Consider the following 24878-nt stretch of genomic DNA (forward strand, 5'->3'; position numbering starts at 1 on the left):
AGACCAAAAAAAAAAACCCAACAAAACTCAAGGAATTCATTACAACCAAACCAGTACTGAAGGAAATGTTAAGGGGCTTGCTGTAGAAAGAGCAAAGGAAAAAAGAAATAGAGAAAAAGAGGATTATAGAATAAAATAGAATAAACAACTACATATCAATAATAACCTTAAATGTAACTGGATTAAATGCTCCAATCAAAAGACATAGAGTAGCTGCATGGATAAGAAAACAGGATCTGGACATATGCTGTCTATAAGAAACCCACCTCAGAACAGAAGATACACATAGACTGAGAGTAAAGGGATGGAAAAATATATTTCATGCAAACAGAAAGGAATAAAAAGCTGGGGTAACAATACTAATATCTCACAAAATAAACTTTAAAACAAAGGGTATAGTAAGAGATAAAGAAGGTCACTATATAATGATAAAAGGAGCATTACAACAGGAAGATATAACTATTATAAATATATATGTGCCTAATATAGGAGCACCTAAATATATAAAACAGAATTTGATGGACAAAAAGGGCAAAATCAAAAGCAATACTATAATATTGAATAGTAGGGGATTTTAATACCCCACTAACACCAATGGATAGAACCTCCAGACAGAAAATTAACAAAGAAACAGTAGCCTTAAATGACACACTAGATCAACTGGATTTATAGATATCTTTAGAACCTTTCACCTCCAAGCAGCAGAATATACATTCTTTTCAAGTGCTCACGGTACATTCTCTAGGATAGACCACATGTTAGGACACAAAACAAGCCTTAATAAATTTAAGAAGACTGAAATCATATCAAGCACCTTCTCTGACCACAATGGCATGAAAGTAGAAATCAACTACAATAGAAAAACTGAAAAACATTCAAAGAGTTGGAGACTAAACAGCATGCTATTAAATAATGAATAGGTTAACAATGAGATCAAGGAAGAAATATAAAAATTCCTTAAAACAAACGAAAATGAACATACAACAACACAAAATTTATGGAACACAACAAAAGCAGTCCTGAGAGGGAAGTTCGTAGCATTACAGGCATATCTTAAGAAGAAAAATATCAAATAAACAACCCTGCATCTAAAAGAACTAGAGTAAGAACAACAAGTAAAGCCTAGAGGAAGTAGAAGGAAGGAAATAATAAAGATCAGAGTAGAAATAAATGGCATAGAGGCAAAAAAAAAAAGTACAAAAGATCAATAAAACCAAGAGCTGGTTCTTTGAAAAGGTAAACAAAATTCATGAACCTTTAACCAGACTCACCAAAAAAAAAAGAGAGGGCTCAAATAAATAAAATTAGAAATGAGAGAGAAGTAACAACTGCCACAGCAGAAATACAAAGGATTGTAAGAAAATACTATGAAGAATTGTATGCCCCAAAATGGGACAACCTCAATGAAATGGATAAATTCCTTGAAAAATATAATCATTCAAAAATCAATATGGAAAAATCAAAACCTAAATAGACCGATTACACCAAAAGAGATTGAAAGAGTTATCAAAAAACTCCCAGCAAACAAAAGTCCTGGGCCTGATGGCTTCACAGGCGAATTTTACCAAATATTCAAAGAAGAACTAACTCCTATCCTCCTCAAGCTATTTCAAAAAATTCGAGGAAAAACTTCCAAACATTTTTTATGAAGCAAACATAATACTTATTCCAAAACCAGGTTAAGACACTACAAAGAAAGAAAACTATAGGCCAATATCCCTGATGAACTTAAATGCTAAAATTCTCAACAAAATATTAGCAAATTGGATGCAGCGATACATGAAAAAAAAATCACACATCATGATCAAGTGGGATTTATTCTAGGGAGGCAAGGCTGGTGCAATATTCACAAATCAATCAATGTGATTCATGACATAAACAAAAGGAAGGATAAAACCACATGATAATATCAATAGATGCAGAAAAAGCATTTGATAAAATCCAGCACCCATTTATGATAAAAACTCTCAGCAAACTGGGAATACAGGGAACATATCTCAACATTATAAAGGCCATCTGTGACAAACCCACAGCCAACATCATACTCAATGGGCAAAAATTAAAAGCAATCCCCTTAAGAACAGGAATAAGGCAGGGGTGCCCCCTTTCACCACTGTTATTCAACATAGTTCTGGAAGTCCTAGCCACAGCAATCAGACAAGATGAAGAAATAAAAGGCATCCAAATTGGAAAAGAATAAGTAAAACTTTCACTATCTGCTGATGACTTGATACTGTACATAGTAAACCTTAAAGTCTCAGTCAAAAAAACTACTGGAACTGATAAATAAATTCAGCATGGTGGCAGGTTATAAAATCAATAAAAGACTTAAATGTAAGCTGTAAAACCATAAGCATCTTAGAAGAAAACATAAGCAGTAAGCTCTCTGACATCTCTCGCAGCAATATATTTGCCGATTTATCTCCACGGGCAAGTGAAATAAAAGACAGGATAAACAAATGGGACTGTATCAAACTAAAAAGCTTCTGCACAGCTAAAGACAATAAGAACAGAATAAAAAGACAAACTACACAATGCAAGAATATATTTGACAATACATCTGATAAGGGGTTAATAACCAAAATTTATAAAGAACTTGTAAAACTCAATACCAGGAAGACAAACAATCCAATCAAAAAATGGGCGGCCCTGGCTGGTTGGCTCAGTGGTAGAGCGTCGGCCTGGCGTGCGAAAGTCCCAGGTTCAATTCCCGGCCGGGGCACACAGGAGAAGCGCCCATCTGCTTCTCCACCCCTCCCCCTCTCCTTCCTCTGTCTCTCTCTCTCTTCCCCTCCCACAGCCGAGGCTCCATTGGAGCAAAAGATGGCCCGGGCGCTGGGGATGGCTCCTTGGCCTCTGCCCCAGGCGCTAGAGTGGCTCTGGTCACAATAGAGCGACGCCCGAATGGGCAGAGCATCGCCTCCTGGTGGGCGTGCCGGTGGATCCTGGTCGGGCGCATGCAGGAGTCTGTCTGACTGCCTCCCCGTTTCCAGCTTCAGAAAAATCCAAAAAAAAAAAAAAAATGGGCAAAAGAAATGAATAGACACTTCTCCAAAGAGGACAGACAGATGGCCAATAGGCATATGAAAAAATGCTCAACATCACTAATCATTAGAGAAATGCAAATTAAAACCACAATGAGATATCACCTCACACCAATCAGAATGGCGCTCATCAACAAAACAACACAGAATAAGTGAATAAGTGCTGGAGAGGATGTGGAGAAAGGGAACCCTCCTGCACTGCTGGTAGGAATGCAGACTGGTGCAGCCACTTTGGAAAACAGTATGGAGATTCCTCAAGAAATTAAAAATCGAACTGCCTTTTGACCCAGCTATACCACTTTTAGGACTATACCCCAAGAAAACCATAGCACTGTTTCAAAAGAAGAAATGCACCCCCATGTTTATGGCAGCATTGTTCACAATAGCGAAAATCTGGAAACAGCCCAAGAATCCGTCAGTGGACAAGTGGATTAAAAAGCTTTGGTATATATATATACTATGGGATACTACTCAGCCATAAGAAATGATGACATCGGATCATTTACAACATGGATGGACCTTGATAACATTATACTGAGTGAAATAAGTAAATCAGAAAAAACTAAGAACTATATGATTCCATACATAGGTGGGACATAAAAATGAGACTCAGAGACATGGACAGGAGTGTGGGAGTTACAGTGCGCGGAGGAGGAGAGGGAGGAGGTTGGAGAAGGGGAGGGGCACAAAGAAAACCAGTTAGAAGGTGACAGAAGACAACTGAACTTTGGGTGATGGGAATGCAGCATAATCAAATGTCAAAATAACCTAGAGATGTTTTCTCTGAACACATGTACCTTGATTTATCAATGTCACCTCAATAAAATTAATTAAAAACAAAAAAAATCAATATTCAGACATCAGTGGCATTTATATACACCAACAATAAAATGTCAGAAAGAGAAATTAAGGAAACAATCCTCTTCACTATTACAACCAAAAAAATTAAGTACTTAGGAGTAAATTTAACCAAGAAGGTTAAAGATCTGTTCTCGGAAAACTATAAAACATAGATAAAAGAAATCAAGGAAGATACAAATAAGTGGAAGCACATACTGTGTTTATGGAAAGGAAGAATAAATATCATTAAAATGTCTATACTACCCAAAGCAATATACAAATTCAATGCAATTCCTATTAAATTACCAGTCATACTTCAAAGATATAGAACAAATATTCCAAAAATTTATATGAAACCAAAGAAGAACACAAATAACCTCAGCAATCTTGAAAAAGAAAAATAAAGTGGAGGGTATCACACGTCCTGATATCAAGTTATACTACAAGGCCATTGTACTCAAAACAGCTTGGTACTGGCATAAGAACAGGCATATAGATCAATGGAACAGAACAGAGAATCCAGAAATAAACCCACAGCTCTATGGACAACTGATATTTGACAAAGGAGGTAAGAGCATACAATGGAGTAAAGACAATCTCTTAAACAAATGGTGCTGGGAAAATTGGACAAATACATGCAAAAAAACTAAACTAGACCACCAACTTACACTAGTCACAAAAATAAACTCAAAATGAATAAAAGACTTGAATGTAAGTTGGAGAGCTTATTGCCAACATCTCTCGCAGCAATATATTTGCTGATTTAACTCCACGGGCAAGTGAAATAAAGGATAGGATGAACAAATGGGACTAGATGAAACTAAAAAGCTTTTGCACAGCAAAAGACAACATGAACAAAATAAAAAGACAAACCACACAATGGGAGACATATTTGCCAACACGTCCAATAAGGGGTTAATAACCAAAATCGACAAAGAACTTATAAAACTCAACACCAGGAAAGCAAACAATCCAATCAAAAATCAGGCAAAAGAACTGAATAGACACTTGTCTACAGAGGACATACAGATGGCCAAAGGGCATATGAAAAAATGTTCAACATCACTAATCATTAGAGAAATGAAAATTAAAGCCACAATGATATACCACCTCACACCTGTTAGAATGGTGCTCGTTAACAAAACAACACAAAGCAAGTGCTAGAGAGGGTGTGAAGAAAAGGGCACCCTCCTGCATTGCTGGTGGGAATGCAGACTGGTGCAGCCACTGTGGAAAACAATATGGAGATTCCTCAAAAAAAATTAAAAATAGAACTGCCTTTTGACCCAGCCATCCCACTTTTAGGAATATATCCTAAGAATAACGAATCACCAATTCAAAAGAAGAAATGCACCCCCATGTTTACTGCAGCATTGTTTACAATAGCCAACATCTGGAAACACCCCTATCATCCATCAGTAGAGGAGTGGATCAAAAACTGTGGTACATATACACAATGGAATACTACATAGCCATGAAAAAGAAGAAAATCTTACCCTTTGTGGCAACATGGATGGACCTGGAGTCTATTATGCTAAGCAAAATAAGCCAGGCAGAGAAATAAAAATATATGACTTCACTCATATGAGGAATCCAATGAATAATGAAAACTGAGGAATGGAAGAGAGGCAGAGAAGGGTTCAAAGAGTCCACAGGGAAAGGGGAAGAGAGGAGGGGATCAAAAAAAGGAAAGACATTAGTGAAAGTATGTAAACATAACACAGAGAGATAGAGGGCAGGATAGTAAATTATGGAGGTAAGGGCAGAAGGCGGTAAGGGGAGGGGGCAAAGGGGATATCAAAAAGAACAGGGAGGGCCTGACCAGGCAGTGGTGCAGTGGATAGAGCATCGAACTGGGATGCAGAGGACCCGGGTTTGAGACCCCAGCTGGAGTGCGGGCTCATCTGGTTTGAGGAAAAGCCTACCAGCTTGAACCTAAGGTTGCTGGCTCGAACAAGGGGTTACTCGGTCTGCTGAAGGCCCGCGGTCAAGGCACATATGAGAAAGCAATCAATGAACAACTAAGGTGTTGCAATGCGCAATGAAAAACTAATGATTGATGCTTCTCATCTCTCTCCGTTCCTGTCTGTCTGTCCCTGTCTATCCCTCTCTCTGACTCACTCTGTCTCTGTAATAAATAAATAAATAATTAATTAAAAAAAAAAAAAGAACAGGGAGGGAGGGAGATATATTAGGGGTACAAATGTAACTATGTAAACACAACAAATTAAAACCAATAAAAAAAAAGAAATTACAGCCTGACTGGTGGTGGTGCAGTGGATGATAGACCTGGAATGCTGAGGTCCCAGGTTTGAAACTGCAAGGTCACCAACTTGAGCAAGGGGTCACTGGCTTGACCTGAACCCCAGTCAAGGTACGTGTGAGAAGTAATCAATGAATAACTACAGTGCTGCAAAGAAGAATTGATGCTTTTCATCTCTCTCCCTTCCTGTCTCTTTCCTTCTCTGTCTTTAAGAGAGAGAGGAAAAGATTACAACACAGACACAGAGGGATGAAAATGTGAATTCACAGGAAGATGATGGCCACCAACAAGCCAAAGAGAGAGGCCAACACCATGATTTCAGACCTCTCGTTCCCAGAATTGCGTGGAAAGAAATTCTCATGTTTAACTACTTAATCTGGGTACTTTATTACAGCAGCCCTCACAAATTCGCACAGATGCCTACTAAAAAGATGCACTAAAAGAACATCCATTTTGTTTTGGCCCTATAACTATTATTTATGAAAGATACATATTAGAAGAGTGAGAGGAATATAATATTTTTAGTTTCCAAAATTCCAACCTGGCTTGGAAAACCCTGATGGCTTAACAATACCATTCAGGTTAATTAGGGTTATTCAAACCCTAATTTCAACTTCTCCTTGTAAAAGCCAAAGTATGTAGAATAATCTAAAATATATATGTAAACTGTTTTGTTTATTGAACTATTACTTTTAAGATCAGCTTTTTATATTTTATTTCTTAAAATTTATTTTGATTAAATGAACAAACAAAATTTCATGAATTTATTTCTCTCTGAGGTCCCACCCAATAGTCCTGGCAGATATCCTATACCCAAACCTTCCCACTAACAACCCCCTTCTTACCCCTGAGGTTGACTTATGCAACAGCCTCCTTAAACCCTGCACTGCAAGCCAGCAATACTTGAGTAAGTATTCCCTTTACTTTTGAAGTGACCTTCCCCTATGCAAGAAATGCTGACTCATAAGACTGGTTCTACACCTCCATGGACATGAATAATTCACCTCTAAAAATAAATTTTAAAAGCAAAGAGATACAATTTTAAATGTTAAGGGAGTCCTAAATATGTTATGTTTTTATATAACCGCACCAGATTCTGAGATCTGTGCTCACCTTTGCTAAGGGAAGAACACAGGCTCTTCCCCTCCCCTGTAGATGAGAGCACGATCCTTTGCAACAAACCTCTTTCATGAACCAAATACTGCTGCTAACAATTCTACAAGACTCTTCAAGTGCTTTAGTAGTACTAAAATTTACCTGCAACTGGGGTTTGTCATTCTGACACTTTTCTTATAATAACACTTGAACTGCAAACTTCTAATATCAAGACTGATACAACTGAAACACTCAAAATTCAATTCTAAGTTATTGTTCATCTCCACATTTTCTTACCAAGAGAAAAGTTTACATAGTATGATCTGATTAAAATATATAAGTCACACATGGGAAATACACTTAAACACACAGGAAAATGACCAAAGGTTATACTGACAGTAGAGTTCAGTGTCATGGATGCTACCTTCAAAGCAGATGGTCCTGAGTATTAAACTTAACCTAAAGAGTTTTATAAACTTAGGTAAATTTTCTAACATTTTTTATTCTCAGTCTTCTCATCTGTGGAATGAGAATAATAGCAATCATTACTACATACTGTTATTAGGGTCAACAAATAAATCTACAACTAATAATCATACTTAATGGTGAAAGATGAAATTATACCCCTCTAACATCAAAAGCAAAGCAAGAATGTTCACTCTCACCACCATTATTCAATAGCACACTAGAAATACTAACCAAAGCAATATGACAAAAGAAATAAATAAAAGGCATACAGATTGAAGAGAAAAAAATAAAATAATTTCTACTCACAAACAAGTGTGACTCTATAGAAAATTCTGAGGATTTTACCAAATTCCTAGAACTAAAAAGTGAATTTAGTAAGGCCACAGGATACAAGGTCAACCAGACAAATTCATTGTACTTTTATGTTCTATATACTAGCAATGAACAATTGGAAACCAACATTGTAAAATCTAGCATTTAAAATAGCTCCAAAAAATACTTAGGTACAAATCTAACAAAAATATGTACAAGATCCATATGTTGAAAAATACAAAACAATGATACAAAAACAAATGAAAAGACATACAGTATTCATGAATTAGAAATCTCAGCATAATAAAGACATCTATAGTCCCCAAATCAATCTACAGATTCAGTACAATTCCACTAAAAGTCCTAGAAGGGAATTTGGAGATACAGGCAAGCCAGTTCTAAAATGTGTGTGGGAAGACCAAAACAAACAAACAAACAAACAAAAAAACAAAAAAAAAAACTTGAATAACTAAGATAATTTCAAAAATAAAGAATAAAATTGGGAAAACAACACAACTAGATTTTAAATTTTATATTCAAGGCACAATAATCAAAACAACATGGCATTGACAAAGATATGTAGATACATAGGATAGAACAGAGTCCAGAAATAAATATATAATATATCCAAATATATTCATATTTATATACATCCATAACTATCTACCTATTGCTAATTAATTTTGAATAAAAATGTAAAGGCAATTCAAGGGGAAAAGATAGTCTTTTTAACCAATGGTGGCAAATAATAATAATAAATCACAACTAACCTAAGCTTCACATCTTACACAAAAATTAACTCAAACAAATCATAGACTTAAATGTGAAATGTAAAACTATAAAACTTCTAGAAGAAAAAACAAAGGAGGAAATATTCATGTCCTAAGGTTAAACAAAGAGTTCTTGAACATAACACCAAACCATAGCTCTATAAAGAAAAAACTGATAATGTGAATTTTGTCAAAAGTTGAAACTTTTGCTCTATAAAAGATATCATGAAAAGAATAAAAATACAAGATATATACTGTTGAGAAAAATATTCACAAAGCTCATACTTAACAAATGACTTGCATCCAGAACACAGGGTGGAGCAAAAGTGGGTTTACAGTATGGAAAATTAATACAATAATTGATAAATAAGAATACAAGAATGAACTCAGTGTTTCATGTACTCACAACTATAAACCCACTTTTGCCCTCTGTGTATGACAAATTTTCCAAACTCAACAGGAAGAAAACAAACAGCCCCCCCAACTGGCAAAAGACTTGAACAGATGCTTCGTGAAAGAGTTTAAAATAGAAGACAAATAATCACATGAAAAGACACTCATCTTAGAATGATCAAATGATTAAAATTTGAAAATGCTGAAAATGGTAAGCAATAGCAGGGATGTGGAGTAACTGGAACTCTCACACACTGCTGGTGGAAATACAGAACGGGACAACCATTCTAGAAAACAGTTTCTTATAAAGTGAAACACACACTTACCATATGACCCAGGAATCCCATTTCTAGGTGTTTAACCTAGAAAAATGAAAACTTATGTTTACACAAAACCTTTTCATCAATGTTCATGGCAGGTCTAGTAATAATTTCCCACAGCTGGCCATAACCCAGATCCAGATGTCCTTCAGTGCACAAATGGGTAAATAAATGAAAACATCCAGACAAAGAAATGCTACTCAGTAGTAAAAAGGGGAAATGGTTGTTACATGCAACAACTTTGTTAAAACCCAAGTACATTATGGTCAGTTAAAGAAGCCAAAGTTGCAAAGAGTTATGTATGAGATGCATATTAGAGTCCTGACTTTCATGAAGATCAAAGAAACATTAATGTGATTTTTAAACATTGCTGAAATTAGCAAATAGCAGGGTGAGAGGGAGTCACAGCTAAGTCACCACTGCCATAATAGATAAAAACAATACTCACTGTTGTGCTTAGATTTTTCTCCTCGCTCCCTGCTCTACTTGACAGTGTTTTGTTATCTTATTTGAATAATTATATGCAAATTTAATAATTTTTTTATTATACAAGTATTTAATCAGTTACATATTATAGATCTAAATCTATATGGAGAGATATAAATATATCTAAATAGATACTATATGATATTTAATATAGATATAGATCTGTAATATGTAACATTTAATATATTACATATAAATACATTTTAGATCAATACTTTAGTTTTAAAGTGGCCACACCTAGGTGTCCTTCCTGTCCTACCCTATCAAAACATGACAAACTACCTCACTATAGCATAGACACCTGAAATTTTAAAAAAAAAAGCACCTCATTTAATTTATATATAGTGATAGAAATAGGGCAACTAACATGCTTCTGTTGCTGACACTCTTAATCCTTAGAACCCCATAAACAGAGCCGCTGAAAATAATGACCACTGAGAGCCATTGCTTGAACTCAAGTGTGCTGGACAGGCCTTGTGCAGAACACAGAATATACCCCAGCAGTAACCTCTCAGTTGGAAATTAAATGTTATCTTCTCATTGATTGATTGATCGTCAATTTTTAAGGTCCCTGAAGGCAGCACTCTGTTGTGCTGACCCTTCGATATGAAACAGTCTCTGACACAGAGCAAGTACAAAATAAATATTTTGAGAAAAAGCTTTTATAAATAAATAAATGTGTATCTGTAAGACGAGGGTTGAAAATAAGATTACATCACTTTGGCATATCTCTAGATGTTAGACAATGTACAGTTCAGTATAGACCTGGATTTTCTCATTCATTCATTCCACCAACCCGCCAACAATTACGTTCGCTTTCAGAATACTCTGTGTTCAGATCTGTGATCAGATCTGGGTTCACAGAGATTCATAAGAAGACATGGCCAGTGATCTTAAGTAGCCTAAGTCTAGAGCGGGAGACACAGAGATATAGAACTCATGTCATTAATACCAATGTCCCAAATCTTGAGACCTATAAGCTCGTCAATAGTGAACTCCAGTGAGGGTGTAGCTAACTCTGACAGCCAGAATCAAGAAAGAAAGGATTTTTGAAAAGCCACTCATTCAACCAGACTCTGAGAAACAGAAAGGATCTTTACAGATGAAAGGGGGCAGAGTATAAACTGCTAAGAGCATAAATTCTGGAGTCAGACTGCCTGACCTTGCATCCCAGTCTGCCACTCATTAGCTGTGTGACCTGTTGCAGTGTATCGGGCAACTCAGGTACCACATGGGGATAATGATTCCACCTATGCTGTAAGGTTGGTGGGGAAATACATTAGTCAACACACGTAAATCACCTGCAACAGGACCTGAAACATAACAAAAGCTAGCTGAGCGTATGTAAGGTAGAGAGAAGAAAGATCAAGACAGATGCAACAACACAGTCCCAAAGTGGATTCTCAAAAAACCTATCTTCTTTTTTCCTGTTTTCACCAGAATAAAGTGCAGCATGTGTTAAGTACAAATTACTGTCTATAAAATGTTTTGCTGACTCAATGACAGTTTTGGGTTATCACTCTTTTATTACAATTAAGGATCCTCAACCCATAAAAAGGCACAGGTGCAGGTGCATCTACTCAAAACTCTATACATAATTTTCGGGGTCTCTCCACAGCTCCAGGTCAGCAGGCACTTACTTCGTCAGCATCCTCCGTGACCCATAGATATCAGACCACAGAAATGGTCCAGTGATATTACCATAAAAACCAATGCTTAGTATGGAAATTTGTACACTCCTACAGAATTATGGGCACTAAGGTATCTAATCAGAAAACAATTAAACTGTGAACTCATAGAGCAAGGAGATGAACAGAACACAATGAACTTCAGAGCTCCATCTCCAAGCAAAGAAGGGGTATAGAAGGCAGTGGTGGTTAGGCGGGTCTCTGAGAAGCAGATCTGAGAAGGAAAAGGCTGCAGGTCTTCCAACCCTGAGGAGGAGACATGGGTGAGAGACAATGTAAAAACTGACCGGCTTTGTACTCACATGGTGAAGGAGCCAGGGGGGGCAGACACTCTCCGCAGGTCCGCAGCTTGCACCTGATGGAGGCTAGAGGCAGCAGGGAATGAGCAGCGGAGACAGTCAGCACAACAGCGTGGACAGACAGGGAACAAGCCGGAGAGAGAAAGAGAGACACACAAAGTTTAAACAGAAATTAAACGAGCGCGTCACCAAACAGTGAATGCGAAGGAAAATCAAGCCAGCCATGGAAATAATCCAAAATGCCAGTGACAGCGACAAAGCCAACAGGACATATGGCAGCACTGGCTCTAAGACAAACCACAGACTGGAGCTCAGGGCAGGATGCAGGGCAGATGCGGAGAGAGAGCTGGCGCTGGGCAGGGCTGCGGGCCAGGACGGATTACCATGTTCCTCTCGTGCGCTCTCAGTGCTTTTCAACCGCCAGTACATGGACCGGTCTATCAGAAATCTCTAGCCAGTCCATGAGAGTTAACCACCCCGATGTTGTATGATTACAGACTTATGATCTTAGTCAAGTTATTCTTATAACTTATTCTCAGGATGATTTCTGCCTTAGTGGTCCCTGAAATAATTCTCCTATTTTCACTGGTCCCCAAGTATAAAAGGTTGAAAACCACTGGTTTAGGTCATTCAGGACATTCAAGGAGAGGGAAGTACAACACACACACACACACACACACACACTCATACACATACACTAACACACACACATGAGAGGTAGGCTGACACAGTCAACACATCTCTGAGGACAGTCAAGATATATTTCATCCCTTTACCTGGTCCTCATGATTCCAGGGCTTTGTGGGAGTATTCATGTCAAAAGACAACCATCTTGAAAACCTTTAATTTCCTTCATTTAAACTCTTAAGACTTTTTAAGAACTCTAAAGGTAATACTCCAAAAGCCTAAATTCACCACACTGAAGATGTAATTCCACTCATATTCTTTGTAGAAGAGTGAAAATATAAATGACATCTCCCTTTTGTCCTTTCATAGATAAAGGAGAGAATCTTGAGTGGTTATTAGAAAAGACAAAATGTAGAATTCAAGAAACTAAACCCCAAATTTCCTGTCACTTTTACCTAATTCTACTCTCAGACGATTTGAACAGTTTCACTAGAATTACAATAGACATAGCTTTTCTGCTAGGTATATAAATTCTCATGTAAAATCATTCTTGAAGTAACTCCCTATTACTCCCAAAGGACTATTGGTTATAACCAATAATATTTCTCAGCATCCAGGTTGACAGACTGACTCTGGTTGTCCAAGACAAAGTTGTCAACCAGAAATTTTGCCCTTGACCAATGCAATCACCCTTAACAATGTAGTCTTTATTACTAGTGAGCTCAGGGTAACAGCTAGCTTAAGACCTCCCAAAACAATAAATCACGTAAAATTTCTGATCTTTTCAAAAATGCATTTTGAATTTATCTGGCTACCACATTACTATACATGAAAATGAACCTAAATAAATCTTTATTACTTTTATGTGGGAAGATATTTGCTAGAGTTCCTATTTTAAGTAGATGCATAAACCATAATATAATGAGATATACTCCTGTACCAATAGAGACAGCACTACGGAACATAAATGGGCCTAGCCTTTTAGTTTGTGTATAGCAATAAAAAATGGGAATTATAAGCAAAGAAAGTTCTTTTAAAAAATTATCTTTCCCTTTTTGCACAAATGAAGCTCCAGTAACATGATGAAGGCCCACTATTGAACGTTTCTCACAGGACTTCTTCTAGCTGTTCATGTGAACAAGAACTTGAAATTCTTCCAGTTATTATCATAAAATATGGTCAAGACATTTCCTCCATTAGTTTGATATTCGGGAGATTTTTACACATATTATTTTATAAATAGTTTTGGAGAAATATAACAGATCTGATTCATGTGTGAGCCACCTATTCAATAAGTAACCATGAGTCTCAGACACACTGATAGGTACAGGGTACCCTAAGAGTAAAACTCCAGGGCTTTCCCACAGAACAGGAGAAAGAAACAAGTAAACCAATGATTGCACTAGTTCTGATAAATGGTGTAAGCAAGAACACTATAGGAACACTGAGTGGTGCATTTAATGTCTAGAAGTAGACAGAAAAGGACTCGTAGGGATTTCAATGCAGCCTTGAAATTGAGGGAGAGTTTGTAGATGAAAGGAGGTGAGGAGGGCAACAGAAATGCAAAAATAAGAGGAGGCACACAACAGGCTGGTGCTGCAGGAATAGCAATGCTCTATGGAGCATAGGAAGACGAGGTTGAAGAAGGCAATTGTCACAAAGTCTGTAAGAGTCTGTAAGCTAAGGATACGGGCTTAACATTTTTTAGGAAAAGTCGTTCTAACTAGGCTATTGGAAAAGACCATTGAGTGAAGGGCAGCGACACTGGAAATAAGGAAATCAATTATGAGCATATTTTAGCAGTGCTACTGGGAGACAACCAGCAGACAGGATGGAGAGACGGTGTGAGAGTTCAAGATGTGAGGATTAGAGAGGATGTAGATTTCAAAGATGGCACTGGATGTATAAAAGTGAAAGTGACTCAGAGGACTCCAGGGGCCAGGGACATTGTGAATGAATGGAAGGTGGTTCCACTTCCACACGTGGGAATAAGAAAGGCTCACTGGGTGAGGAGGAGAGGAGGCAAAAGAAATAGAATTAATGAGTCCCTTAGTAGTAGTCTATGCAATCTGGTGCTGTTATAAGACTTTCAGATATCTAGGGGTGAGTCTTCAATGTTTAGAAGAAACCTTTTCAGAAGATACAGATCTGAGAGGCATTAGCTTGTCAGTCATAAATGAAACCTGAGGTGCTGATGTGATCTCCCAGAGAAAGGGTTAATCCCCGAGGAGCACTGGCGTTTAAGCAGAAAAGGGAAACAGCTGCACAGGGAACCACAACATCTTAAACTTCAAACACTTAAACCTCAAATATTCAGTTAACATGTTATGTGAACAGAGGATAATTCTTAAGATGAATGGAAAAACGACTCTCGTCTGACCGAGAAACTCCCCTCCCTCCCAACACACAGAGTTTTTCTAAACTAAAATTCTTAAGCCAGTTTAAACTAGTTCTCCTTATTCTGAAAAAGACAGGCAAATGAAACAGAAGAAACTATATAGTCCTAGTTTTAAAAAAAAATAAGAAAGGGAGAAAGGAAGACAGAAAAGAAAAAATGGGAAAGAAGGATGGAAAAAATGAAGGAAGGAAATAAAGACATATGTTCAATGATCTCTTTCTGACTTGGCTGCTACAGTGAACTTTATACAATCCTGGCTGAAAAGGGAGAAAACCTTGGCAGACTCAGCAGGTGGAAGAAAACTTATTTAAAAAGGTCTAATGGCCAGGCTGCCCTTACACTGAAAACTCCACTTAAAAATCTAGTGATAGAAGTTATATTTCAAAACAAGAGTTTCTAGAAAAATAGAAAAAAAAGCAATCTAATCTCAGGAAGTAAAAAAGATAAGAAGGTGAAAGATATTAAGGTTTAGTGAGCACGTTTTATATAAGAACTAGGTGGTTCACTTTCCTTTGAAAACACACCACTTATATTGGTTTTCTAAAAATACAGTGTTAAAAGAATTTTCATCATAAGTTGTAATAAAGATTTTTGCTATTTTTAAGGTATATGTCTTCTTTTTAAAATTCAAAAGCATTGTCGTCATTTCTCCTAGGTCTTTCTTATGACCCAAGGCTGCTTTGATGGAGCCACTATTGCCCCCTGGTGGCATGCACCTATTTTTGAGTTGAGATGGCTTATTGAACACCTGTGCAGCTAAATCTATGGAGTCACAGCATCTGCTATGTGTGCCATGAGTACAAACAAATACATTTATATTTGTTTTTATGTGAAGAAAGCCTAAGTGAAGTCTTAACGCTACAATTACTAAGCAAATACAAATTCTTTCTCAAAGGCAAGAGGTGCTTGAAATGAAAAACCTGAAAACAATTTCCTGTCTGATAAGATGATTAAACATAGAAGGTCCAGACATGAGAATAGGAGTTCCTTGCCTGTAGCTACTAAGAATTTTTAGCTATATTATAACTTCTTCACAAACTAGCTACAATTGACCCAACACAGCCCGAGCCACAGTACGATGTCAGACTTGGCTTTTCACTGGTGGTTCAGAGACTTCCCCCAACGCAACGGTTCATGGCTTACCGCTAAGGTTTCTAGAGAGAACGTGGTCAACCATATATTGTTGCTGACATCTTATTTTTTAACATAGAAACTCAACCATGGTATAGGCAACCTAACAGAAGGTAAAAGCATCAGGAATAAGTTAGGAGTTTCACTAGCTGCAAAATGCAAATAAAACAAGTGATGCAGCTAACCAAACCTCGGGGAGAATGATCTAAGGAAACTGCTGGGGAAGTCCCGAGTCGTCTTGGGAAAGGAGGAAGCAGAGGAGAGAGCGTCTCTCATGCCTGCTTCAGACTTGGAAGCAGACACCAACCACTAAAACGCTTGAAGAGCCCTGTCTAATGCCATTCTTCGACATACATCATCTCGGCACGAGAGGTGGTCAGGTTTTGGCAGTGAGCTCTGGCGCCTGTGTTATTGCTTTATCCTAGGCACCTCTGTAGATTGTCACATTGACTCAATAAATACATAGCAAAGCATGTCCTTGTTTCACGGGCACTAGGGGAAGCCAGCCATTCGGTACAAACAGGTAACATGCATCACAGCCCACAAACCGGGGAGCACTTTGGAGGGTCCCTCACTGTGACGGAAGAGTGACCCTAGGATGAGCCCTAAAATGATCTTACCTTGAGTCAGATTAGGCATATAGACAGGATATAGAGAAGATATTCCCCAAAATGCCCCACATCCCTATCTCTTTCCATCTCCTTCACCTACCCCAAATAGACATGTTAATAAAAATTAGATTAAGGGATGCTTAAAAAAAAAAGGAACATTTAATCATTATTACCTTATTCCAAATTAGTTTATCTTGATGGCAAAGAAAGGAAATGGCCAAGGTGGAATACACTTTAAGCGTCGCGTTGAGGGTCAGGTTAGATGCGGACGACAGGATGCCACCCAGAATGGCAAAGTGAGCTGCTGCATCACTGTGCACAGGACCCCAAAATGGGAGCATCACGAGAAGGACAGTTTCACCAGCAGGCAGAAGGAGACGCCATATGGGGACAATGAGCCCGAACCCAGCTCTGCCAACCTCCTGCTATTGGAGAAACCAACACTCTCCAAGTGACCTGGGCGAAGAGGAGGCAGACAGCCTGACTTCTCAACAACACATAAAAGAATGCATTCATTGGGATGCATTCATGGGATGCATTGCATAGCCCTTGAGTCACTCTTAATGATTTTCTGCAGGTCCTGGTCAATGTCTATGCAAGGGGTCAGTGAAGAGGCATCACCAATCTGGTATGGAACACAGTAATGATTCTTAAAAGGAGAATGTGGTCGCTGTGTAATAATGACAAGCATAAAGGAACAGTGTGAGAGAGACTAAGGAATGGCGCAGTTTCCTGGATCTGTGACCCCTTCTCAGCACAGTGAGGCCCCAACCATGCACATGCTCTGTGCCCTCCTCTCCACGCTCCTGGTGGTCGCAAAGGTGGGCAAGGGGCAGACTCACTCGTTGAGCAGAGGCATGGACGTCCTCCTCTTGCTCTTCTGTACCATGTTGGCCTGATTCCTCAGGGAGATCCGAATCATCGCCGGCGCCAACCTGCAAGGCTCCCCATCCACTTGCATGGGGATGGATTTGTAAGTCAGCAGCATGACCTCCCGACACTGGTGCAGCCGTTCTCCATGGCCCCCGACTTGCAGGGCGGCCTGTAAAAACCAGAGTCAAAACAAAGCAAGGAGTTACCGTATTTCCCCATGTGTAAGATGCTCCCATGTATAAGACACGCCTTAATTTAGGGGCCCAAATTTTGAAAAAATATGTATTACATTAAGTTATTGAACTCAAGTTTTATTCATCATAAAATTCATACAACTCCTCATCACTGTCAAAACTCTCATTCATTAGCTTGTCCTCATCTGTGTCTGATGACGAATCACTGTCTTCAACAATGAGCGCAAAAACAAGAGCGAAAAAGCAAGAAGGGCGGGTAAAAAAAAAATCTACAACAAGACGCACCCAGTTTTTAGACCTTAAAATTTTTGAAAAAAGGTGCATCTTATACATCTTATTATACATGAGGAAATATGGTAGTTCTAAGAGTCACTCAGGAAAGCCAGAAACCCCAACATCCACTATCTAGAACAAAAGACTTTGGATAAAACATACAGAAAGTGGTTAACCATGACGAAAACAGGAAACTTTGGATAAATCATTAACACAAATACACTAAAAATGTCTATGCTTTTGATGAGCTTGACCATAAATCCTCATGGATATATAAGAGAAAAGGAACACGAAGGGACAGAGTGAGGGAAATAAAATAAAAACTGAAAAGTCAAGAACTTAAACACTGTTATTGCTAAAGCATTCAATCGTGTCCTTCACATACAATTTTATTCAATTCATGAGAGAATAAGATAGCAGAAGAGAATGCAGTGAGAATTTACTAAAATTCTTTTGGTCTATTACCTGACCCTCTGTTATTCGGCTGAAATTTTTTTTCTGGCTGAACTGAAATGATTCATTTAAGTTAATCTATGGATTTGAGCCACTATCTCATCTTCAGAACTTTTCCAATGTATTTCTCTTGCCTTCTACTGCTCAGTCCAATATTTATCTGACAAAACCGTATCTTTTCATCTGCTAAAGAAAATCCCACTGACTTCTTTTTTTTTACCCCCTAATCCTGACTAGGCCTAATGACAAATAAAAATGCAGAATCTACTAGGTAGAAACTTATTCCTCTGAGTTTATCAGGACTGAAGATTGCTGAACTACTTTCCAACCTTTTGGTATCAGAAGGCATAATACAGTGCAGTAGAGCACGTTTAATCCCTGTTCTCAGCTTCACAATAGAACAACATCAAATAACACAAACTTAAGAAGTAAATACACGTCAAGTGCAGTCTCATTGGCATTGTAGAATCAATGCAAGGTCGCTGCACAGCCACAAAAGAAATGATCACAATTAGCTTTTCAGGGTAGACCATTCAATTCATCTTAGCACAGCCACAGTAAATTACTTTTGGAACAAGTTAAAGGTAATTTTTAAAACTCTTATGAGAAATAGTTATTTTTCATCACTCAGATTGGTCTAGACTTAACATCCTATTAAGGCACAGGCCCTAATAGCCAGAAACATCCCCACGATTTGCTGGAAGGAATCATTTACTAATAATAATACATTGTTTTATAAATGACAGGCATTCAACTACCTGTCAACCGAGCACATGTTCCTCTTGGGAAACCTTCCACTAGTGCCTTTCTGGTAGCAAGGCACTAGTTTTCCACAAAGACAGCCCCTAAACTTACTGCATCCTCTGCCATTTACTGTTCTCAGACTGTACCTTCCCTTGGTACTCAAGTCCTCATTCTCCTTGCTGTCAGGTAAAAAGAATGGACAGTCCTAGTTTGGGGGAGGAGAAGCAAGGGTGAGGCCTCCCCACCTGCCTTTGTCACCACCACTGCCAGCCCCTGACTCCCAGCCTCATTCTTGTAACAAACTGCCCAAGGCATAAATCAGTGACCTTGAGAATAAGCAATGAAGACACTCAACAGTTGCTAAAATCTTGGTTGGTATTGTTTTTTATGATGAATATGGTAGTCTTATAAGACTTATGCAACAACAACAACAAAAAATAGAAAATGTAACTTTTTTATTAAAAAAGAAAATGAACAAAAGAAGATAACTAAAGATATAATAAAGCTTAACAGGACTGAAAATAAAACATTGTAACTTTACTGCCTTGTGGTTTAAATGAGAAAAAGGGTATTTTCACATGTTTTTTCCATAGATTCCTATGGAAGTTGGCAATGTTCGGTTAATGCCTGGGTTACTTGATAACAGCTAAGACTAAGACCTACTTCAGTCTAAATTTTTAGCAGTAGAGAGATTTTTTTCTAACAAATTTAGAAATCTACTTCCTTCCTCTTCCATTGTTAGTGCCAATAAAACTGCTATGCAACAAAAACGCTGTCACTTTATGTCAGTGGAAATAAGAAGTCTAATGTCCCATTTTATCATTGATTAAAATAAACATGTTGGGAAGAGTGAGACTATTCATGTGTTTAGAATAGAATTTTTAACTGAAACCATCAACAGGTGGAAATATAAAATATATTCTTCCACAAGAGAGATTTCTCTACCTTTTATATTTTGATAATTGTTTTCTTAAATGACGATGAAGAAATGTTCTTGCTCTTTTATGAAATTACTTAAATCATGTTTCCCCTTTTGAGTTTTTCACCATTTATTTACTATTTTATCTGATTTACATGAAATATAGCACCTTACAGCGTTCTTTTTCTCATAAAGTATATTGAATAAAAGTTCTATGTAAATTTTTTTTAAATAAGATAAAATAAACAAAAGATCACTAAAGAGATAATAATGTTTAACAGGACTGAAAATAAATCACTGTAATTTTACCACATTGTGGTTTAAATGAGAAAAACCAAACTATCATCAAAAGATGAAGGAGAAAAATAATAAAGTTCAGTGTCTTTTGGAGTAGAAAGTTGTTAGAAAACAAGAAAGTAATTTTTTAAGTGATAAAAGTCATCTACCAAACACACAGAGAAAATATTATTCATAATAAAGAAGATTCAACAGCATTTCTTTCAAGGGATAAGTTATTCATTAGCAACAAAAATTTTCAACATAATAGTGGGGGTCTTGAACAACATAAAAAGTCAAAGAAATAAAATTGCAGTATGGGCTTTATTTATAATAATATGGTTTCCTGTTTAAAACATAGAAATAAAGCACCTGGAAGGCAACCCATCAAAGTATTAATAGTTATGAATCATGTGATAATGGCTGATATTTTTACTTTTAGTTCATATACTTCTGTTTATATTATCAAACTAAGCAAACATTTCATGTTGATTTTTCTTTAAAAAAATAAATAAAAGATTGTTCTTATTTGGCATGTGTATAACTTCAACCCAGACATTTCTCTAGGCAATTTTTCTCCCTGAATAACCTTTTTGCTTTTCTAATTCATAAATATCAAAGAACTTACATATTTTAATTTCAATTAGCAAAAAGAAAGCTGGCTATGCTTTCTTTAAAGTTGAGGAGCCTGAAATCTCTGGATTCCAACTGCACAGCAAATTAGGCTTCCTATTCCTCAATCTGAATAATGCTTTGAACTGTCTTGAAAAGTTTTAAATTATTTTGAAACAGACTCCACATGAAAGGACCTTCACAACTATAATGGCAGAAAATTGTGGCAAGAAAAAAAATACAAATTACAATGTCTGATTATGGTCTGTGTAGACTCTAAAAAGGTAATCACATTATCAAAGCATCCAATGAAGAATCATCTTAATTAGTAGGAATGTGTATCAACCAGTAAAATGAATTGAGGACTTCTGCTTTGAAATTTGCAATTACAGGATAAAGGGTCTAAAAGAAACAATCTTTTTTGCCATTCCCATAATTCTATTTCAAATCTTTCTTAAAGTACCACTTTGAATATTTTAAATACACAAATACACACACACACACACACACACACACACACATCTACCCAAATCACTACATTCTTCTGTTTATATAATCATCTTACACAGACATAGGAGTTTTCAAACAATTTACTTTCTTAGAAATATAATAATACAATAGTTTCAAGAAATGTGAAACTGAAAGACTGAAAGTAAAATTATTTTAGCTTGAATAAAAAGAAGAACAGTGTACTTCGGTAGGACTCATAAGGTATCACTTGTATAAAAATATGGAAATATATGCCAATATTATTTAGAGAGCCTATGATGTTTAAAATTGTACTGTATAAACTACATTTAACTCAGCTTTTCATAGGTAGAAACTTTTATTAACTTGGAAGCAATCTAGAGTCACAAGAATATATCACATATTTAATGCTAGCTAGTATGCATGTATTACATTACTCATTGTTAGGTAAAGAAAAAAAAACAATTGACATATAATTTAAGGGTTCTGTTTTCTCTTCCCCAAGTCCCAGCTACTATTATTTGTCTCCCTTTCTTACTAAGGACAGAACAGGGAAAAGGGTCCCAACAAAAAGGAAATCTCCTGAGTTCTAAACATATATTTCAAATTGTCCCTTTCTCTACCTCCTTAGATGTCTCACAGGGTTTTTTCATTTAACTTACATAAAACAGAGTTCAGCTTTTGGTAATATTATCTTTCTTTTATATTTTCTACCTTCTTTAATATAGTTACCCTCTCCGTAACGGCCTATGCTAGGCACCCAGATTTATTTATATTCCTTGCTCATCCTTCACAAAAAGTCACTATAAATAACTATAAATAACTTCTGAATTCATCATTCCCTTCCATCATCATGCTAGTGAACGAACCTATTATTTTGAAAATACATAAATAAAGAAAATGATCATTTATTCTGCTTTTTGGACACAAATTGTATAGAGAAGTAACCAAATAATAGGTAAAGATAATTTCCCCTTTATAGAAAGATTTCAGTCAATAAATAAGGAAGGATAAAAATGAGAGTATCACTACTTTCAACCCTCAGTGAATCCTGGGTCTGAACATTGGTTAACAAAGACTACAGGTATTTAAAAAAAAGAGAGATAACCAATCATAACCTGTCCTATTCTCCAGTGACCTTGAAATGAAGTAAAAAAACTCGTAGAGAAATTCTATAACAGACTCCATGATCTGGCACAGGCCTGCCACTTTGGAAGAAGAAAACACTACTCACAAAATAGATTTGGGGGAAAAAATATCTGAATCATCTAGATACAATTATCAACCTAGAGGAAACAAGGAAGAAAGTACATGTTAATTGATACCTCAGGGTTGCTACCAGCACAATTCAGACTCAGGGAAACTTTACAGGATAAATAGTCTGGTTTCTTCAATGTATAATGGGGTGGGGGTGGAGACTTACAGAGACTGAAGAGTCATATCAACCAATCAGAACAAGTGAATTTTATTTGGATCCTGATTCAAACAAATAGAGCCTAAGAAAACAAAAAGTGTTTGCAAGACAATTGGAAATGTGAGAGCTGAGTAGATATTTAGTGATATTCAGGTGCTACCTTTGTAATATTTTTAGAGATGATGATTTGATTGTATTTATAAAAGCAAGTCTTGTGTGTATAAAACACATTGAAAATATTTACAGATAAAATAATACAATGCCAGAAATTTCCTTCAAAATAATAAAAGGAAGGATGTCATTGGTGGGAAAGACATAAGGTAGTCCATGGGTTGATAATTATAGAAGCTAAGTGATGATGGTACATGAGGGTTCAATATGTTATTTCATTTTTGTTTATATTGAACTTTTCCCAGAACAATCACTAAAGAGCATACTTTACTAATTCCCCAGTGACTTTGACCTTGCAATAAAGTCAAAACTCCCAAATAAATTCTATAATGCACTCTGGCCTGGGCCTGCCTCTTCAGTATAACAGATCACTCTTACTTTTCCCCTACACTTACAGTGTATGAACTAATAGTTCCCATGGAGGACTATGATCTCTCATACTTCCAAATGTATATAAATGTCCCTTTTCCCAGAATGCCAAGTCCCAGTCTTCCTCTCCTGACAAAACTCATTCATTCTCATCCCCAACTCCAGGTGTCAGGCTCTCTGCTGTGTACCAGAAAAGGATACACTGGAGTGAAGGAAGCCTACCATGGGCCACTCCCAGCTGGCACTCTATGCATCCTTTGAGGCTGACCCACTTAGACTCTGTCAGTGGTCCCCTTGTCTTCTAGCCTCTGGTGAGACTTCCCCAGAGGGAAGCACCAGCTGAAGGTCTGAAGGACAAGAAAAGTGATACCACTGTATTTCTGTCCTTGGCTCCCTTCCTGCCAGGTTGGCACAGCTTGGCTGCTTCCGCTTAGCAAGTACTACTCCTGTTGGGTGGTCCTGGCCAAAGAGTTCTCTTTCTGTTACAGGTGACTTCTTATTTGACTTTGCACCTGCAGCTCAGGAATATAATGCCATCCATTGTTGCTTCTTGGAAATCTAATGCACAATTTGTAGAGTCACTCCATTAAACCCTCCTCTAAATGCCCAATTTTAGTCTGCCTTCTCTTTCCTGTTCAGACACTAAACGATTGTAAGTGAAAACAACCCCAACCCTAAAATACTATAGAAAGAACTAGGCACAGATATGGATTGAAAAGTTATAGAAGATGAAGGGTAAACAATGCTTCAGAGAGAGATAGCATGTGCAATGGCCCTGTGGTAGGAAAGAAACAAGGGATGTTCAGAGCTGCACTTTAGAGACTCCTTGAGGAAGAAAGCAAAGATGGCAGTAGGGAAGGCTGGAGAATCAAAGAGACAGTCTTGCAGGGCCAAGTAAAGATTTAGATTTTGATCCTGAGAGCAATGTAGAAGTGTCTAATATTCACCCCACTCTTCCAAGCCTAGGCAAGCAATCACCTTCTCCAACATAGTTATTCCCTGACAGCTTCCTACTACATAGTTGGAAGTAGGAAGCTCTGGCACATGGTATACATTCAATAAATGTTCATCGAACCAGTGAATAAATGAATGTGTAAAACACACATGGTCTTTTTGGTCACCCCCAAGAATTCTTCCTTGTACATGACCTTCTTGAACTTATTCCTATTTGCTTTGGACTGAGTCTTCTCCTACAATTAACATAAAGATCTTGAGAGGGAAAATGTGCATGAGCCACAATCCAGAAAATTAGATCAATCCCTGACCCATCTTTTGCCCTTAACAACATTTCATGCTAAAGATGGTAGATTTAACGAGCAACATCACTGTCTCAGGAGATTGACATTGTTGCCACAGTCACAATAGGC

At 37.3% G+C, this 24878-nt stretch overlaps 1 protein-coding gene across 1 annotated transcript in view; it reads right to left on the bottom strand.

Moving 5' to 3' along the window:
- Window positions 1–24878, bottom strand: part of DGKI (diacylglycerol kinase iota) — a 356858-nt gene that overhangs the window by 122671 nt on the left and 209309 nt on the right. Inside the window, 2 exon segments of the mRNA XM_066362797.1 lie at window positions 11982–12044; window positions 17588–17787. Coding sequence (XP_066218894.1) covers window positions 11982–12044; window positions 17588–17787 — 263 coding nt within the window.

The sequence above is a fragment of the Saccopteryx leptura genome, chromosome 2, assembly GCF_036850995.1.
Source record: "Saccopteryx leptura isolate mSacLep1 chromosome 2, mSacLep1_pri_phased_curated, whole genome shotgun sequence".
Classification (NCBI taxonomy): Eukaryota; Metazoa; Chordata; class Mammalia; order Chiroptera; family Emballonuridae; genus Saccopteryx; species Saccopteryx leptura.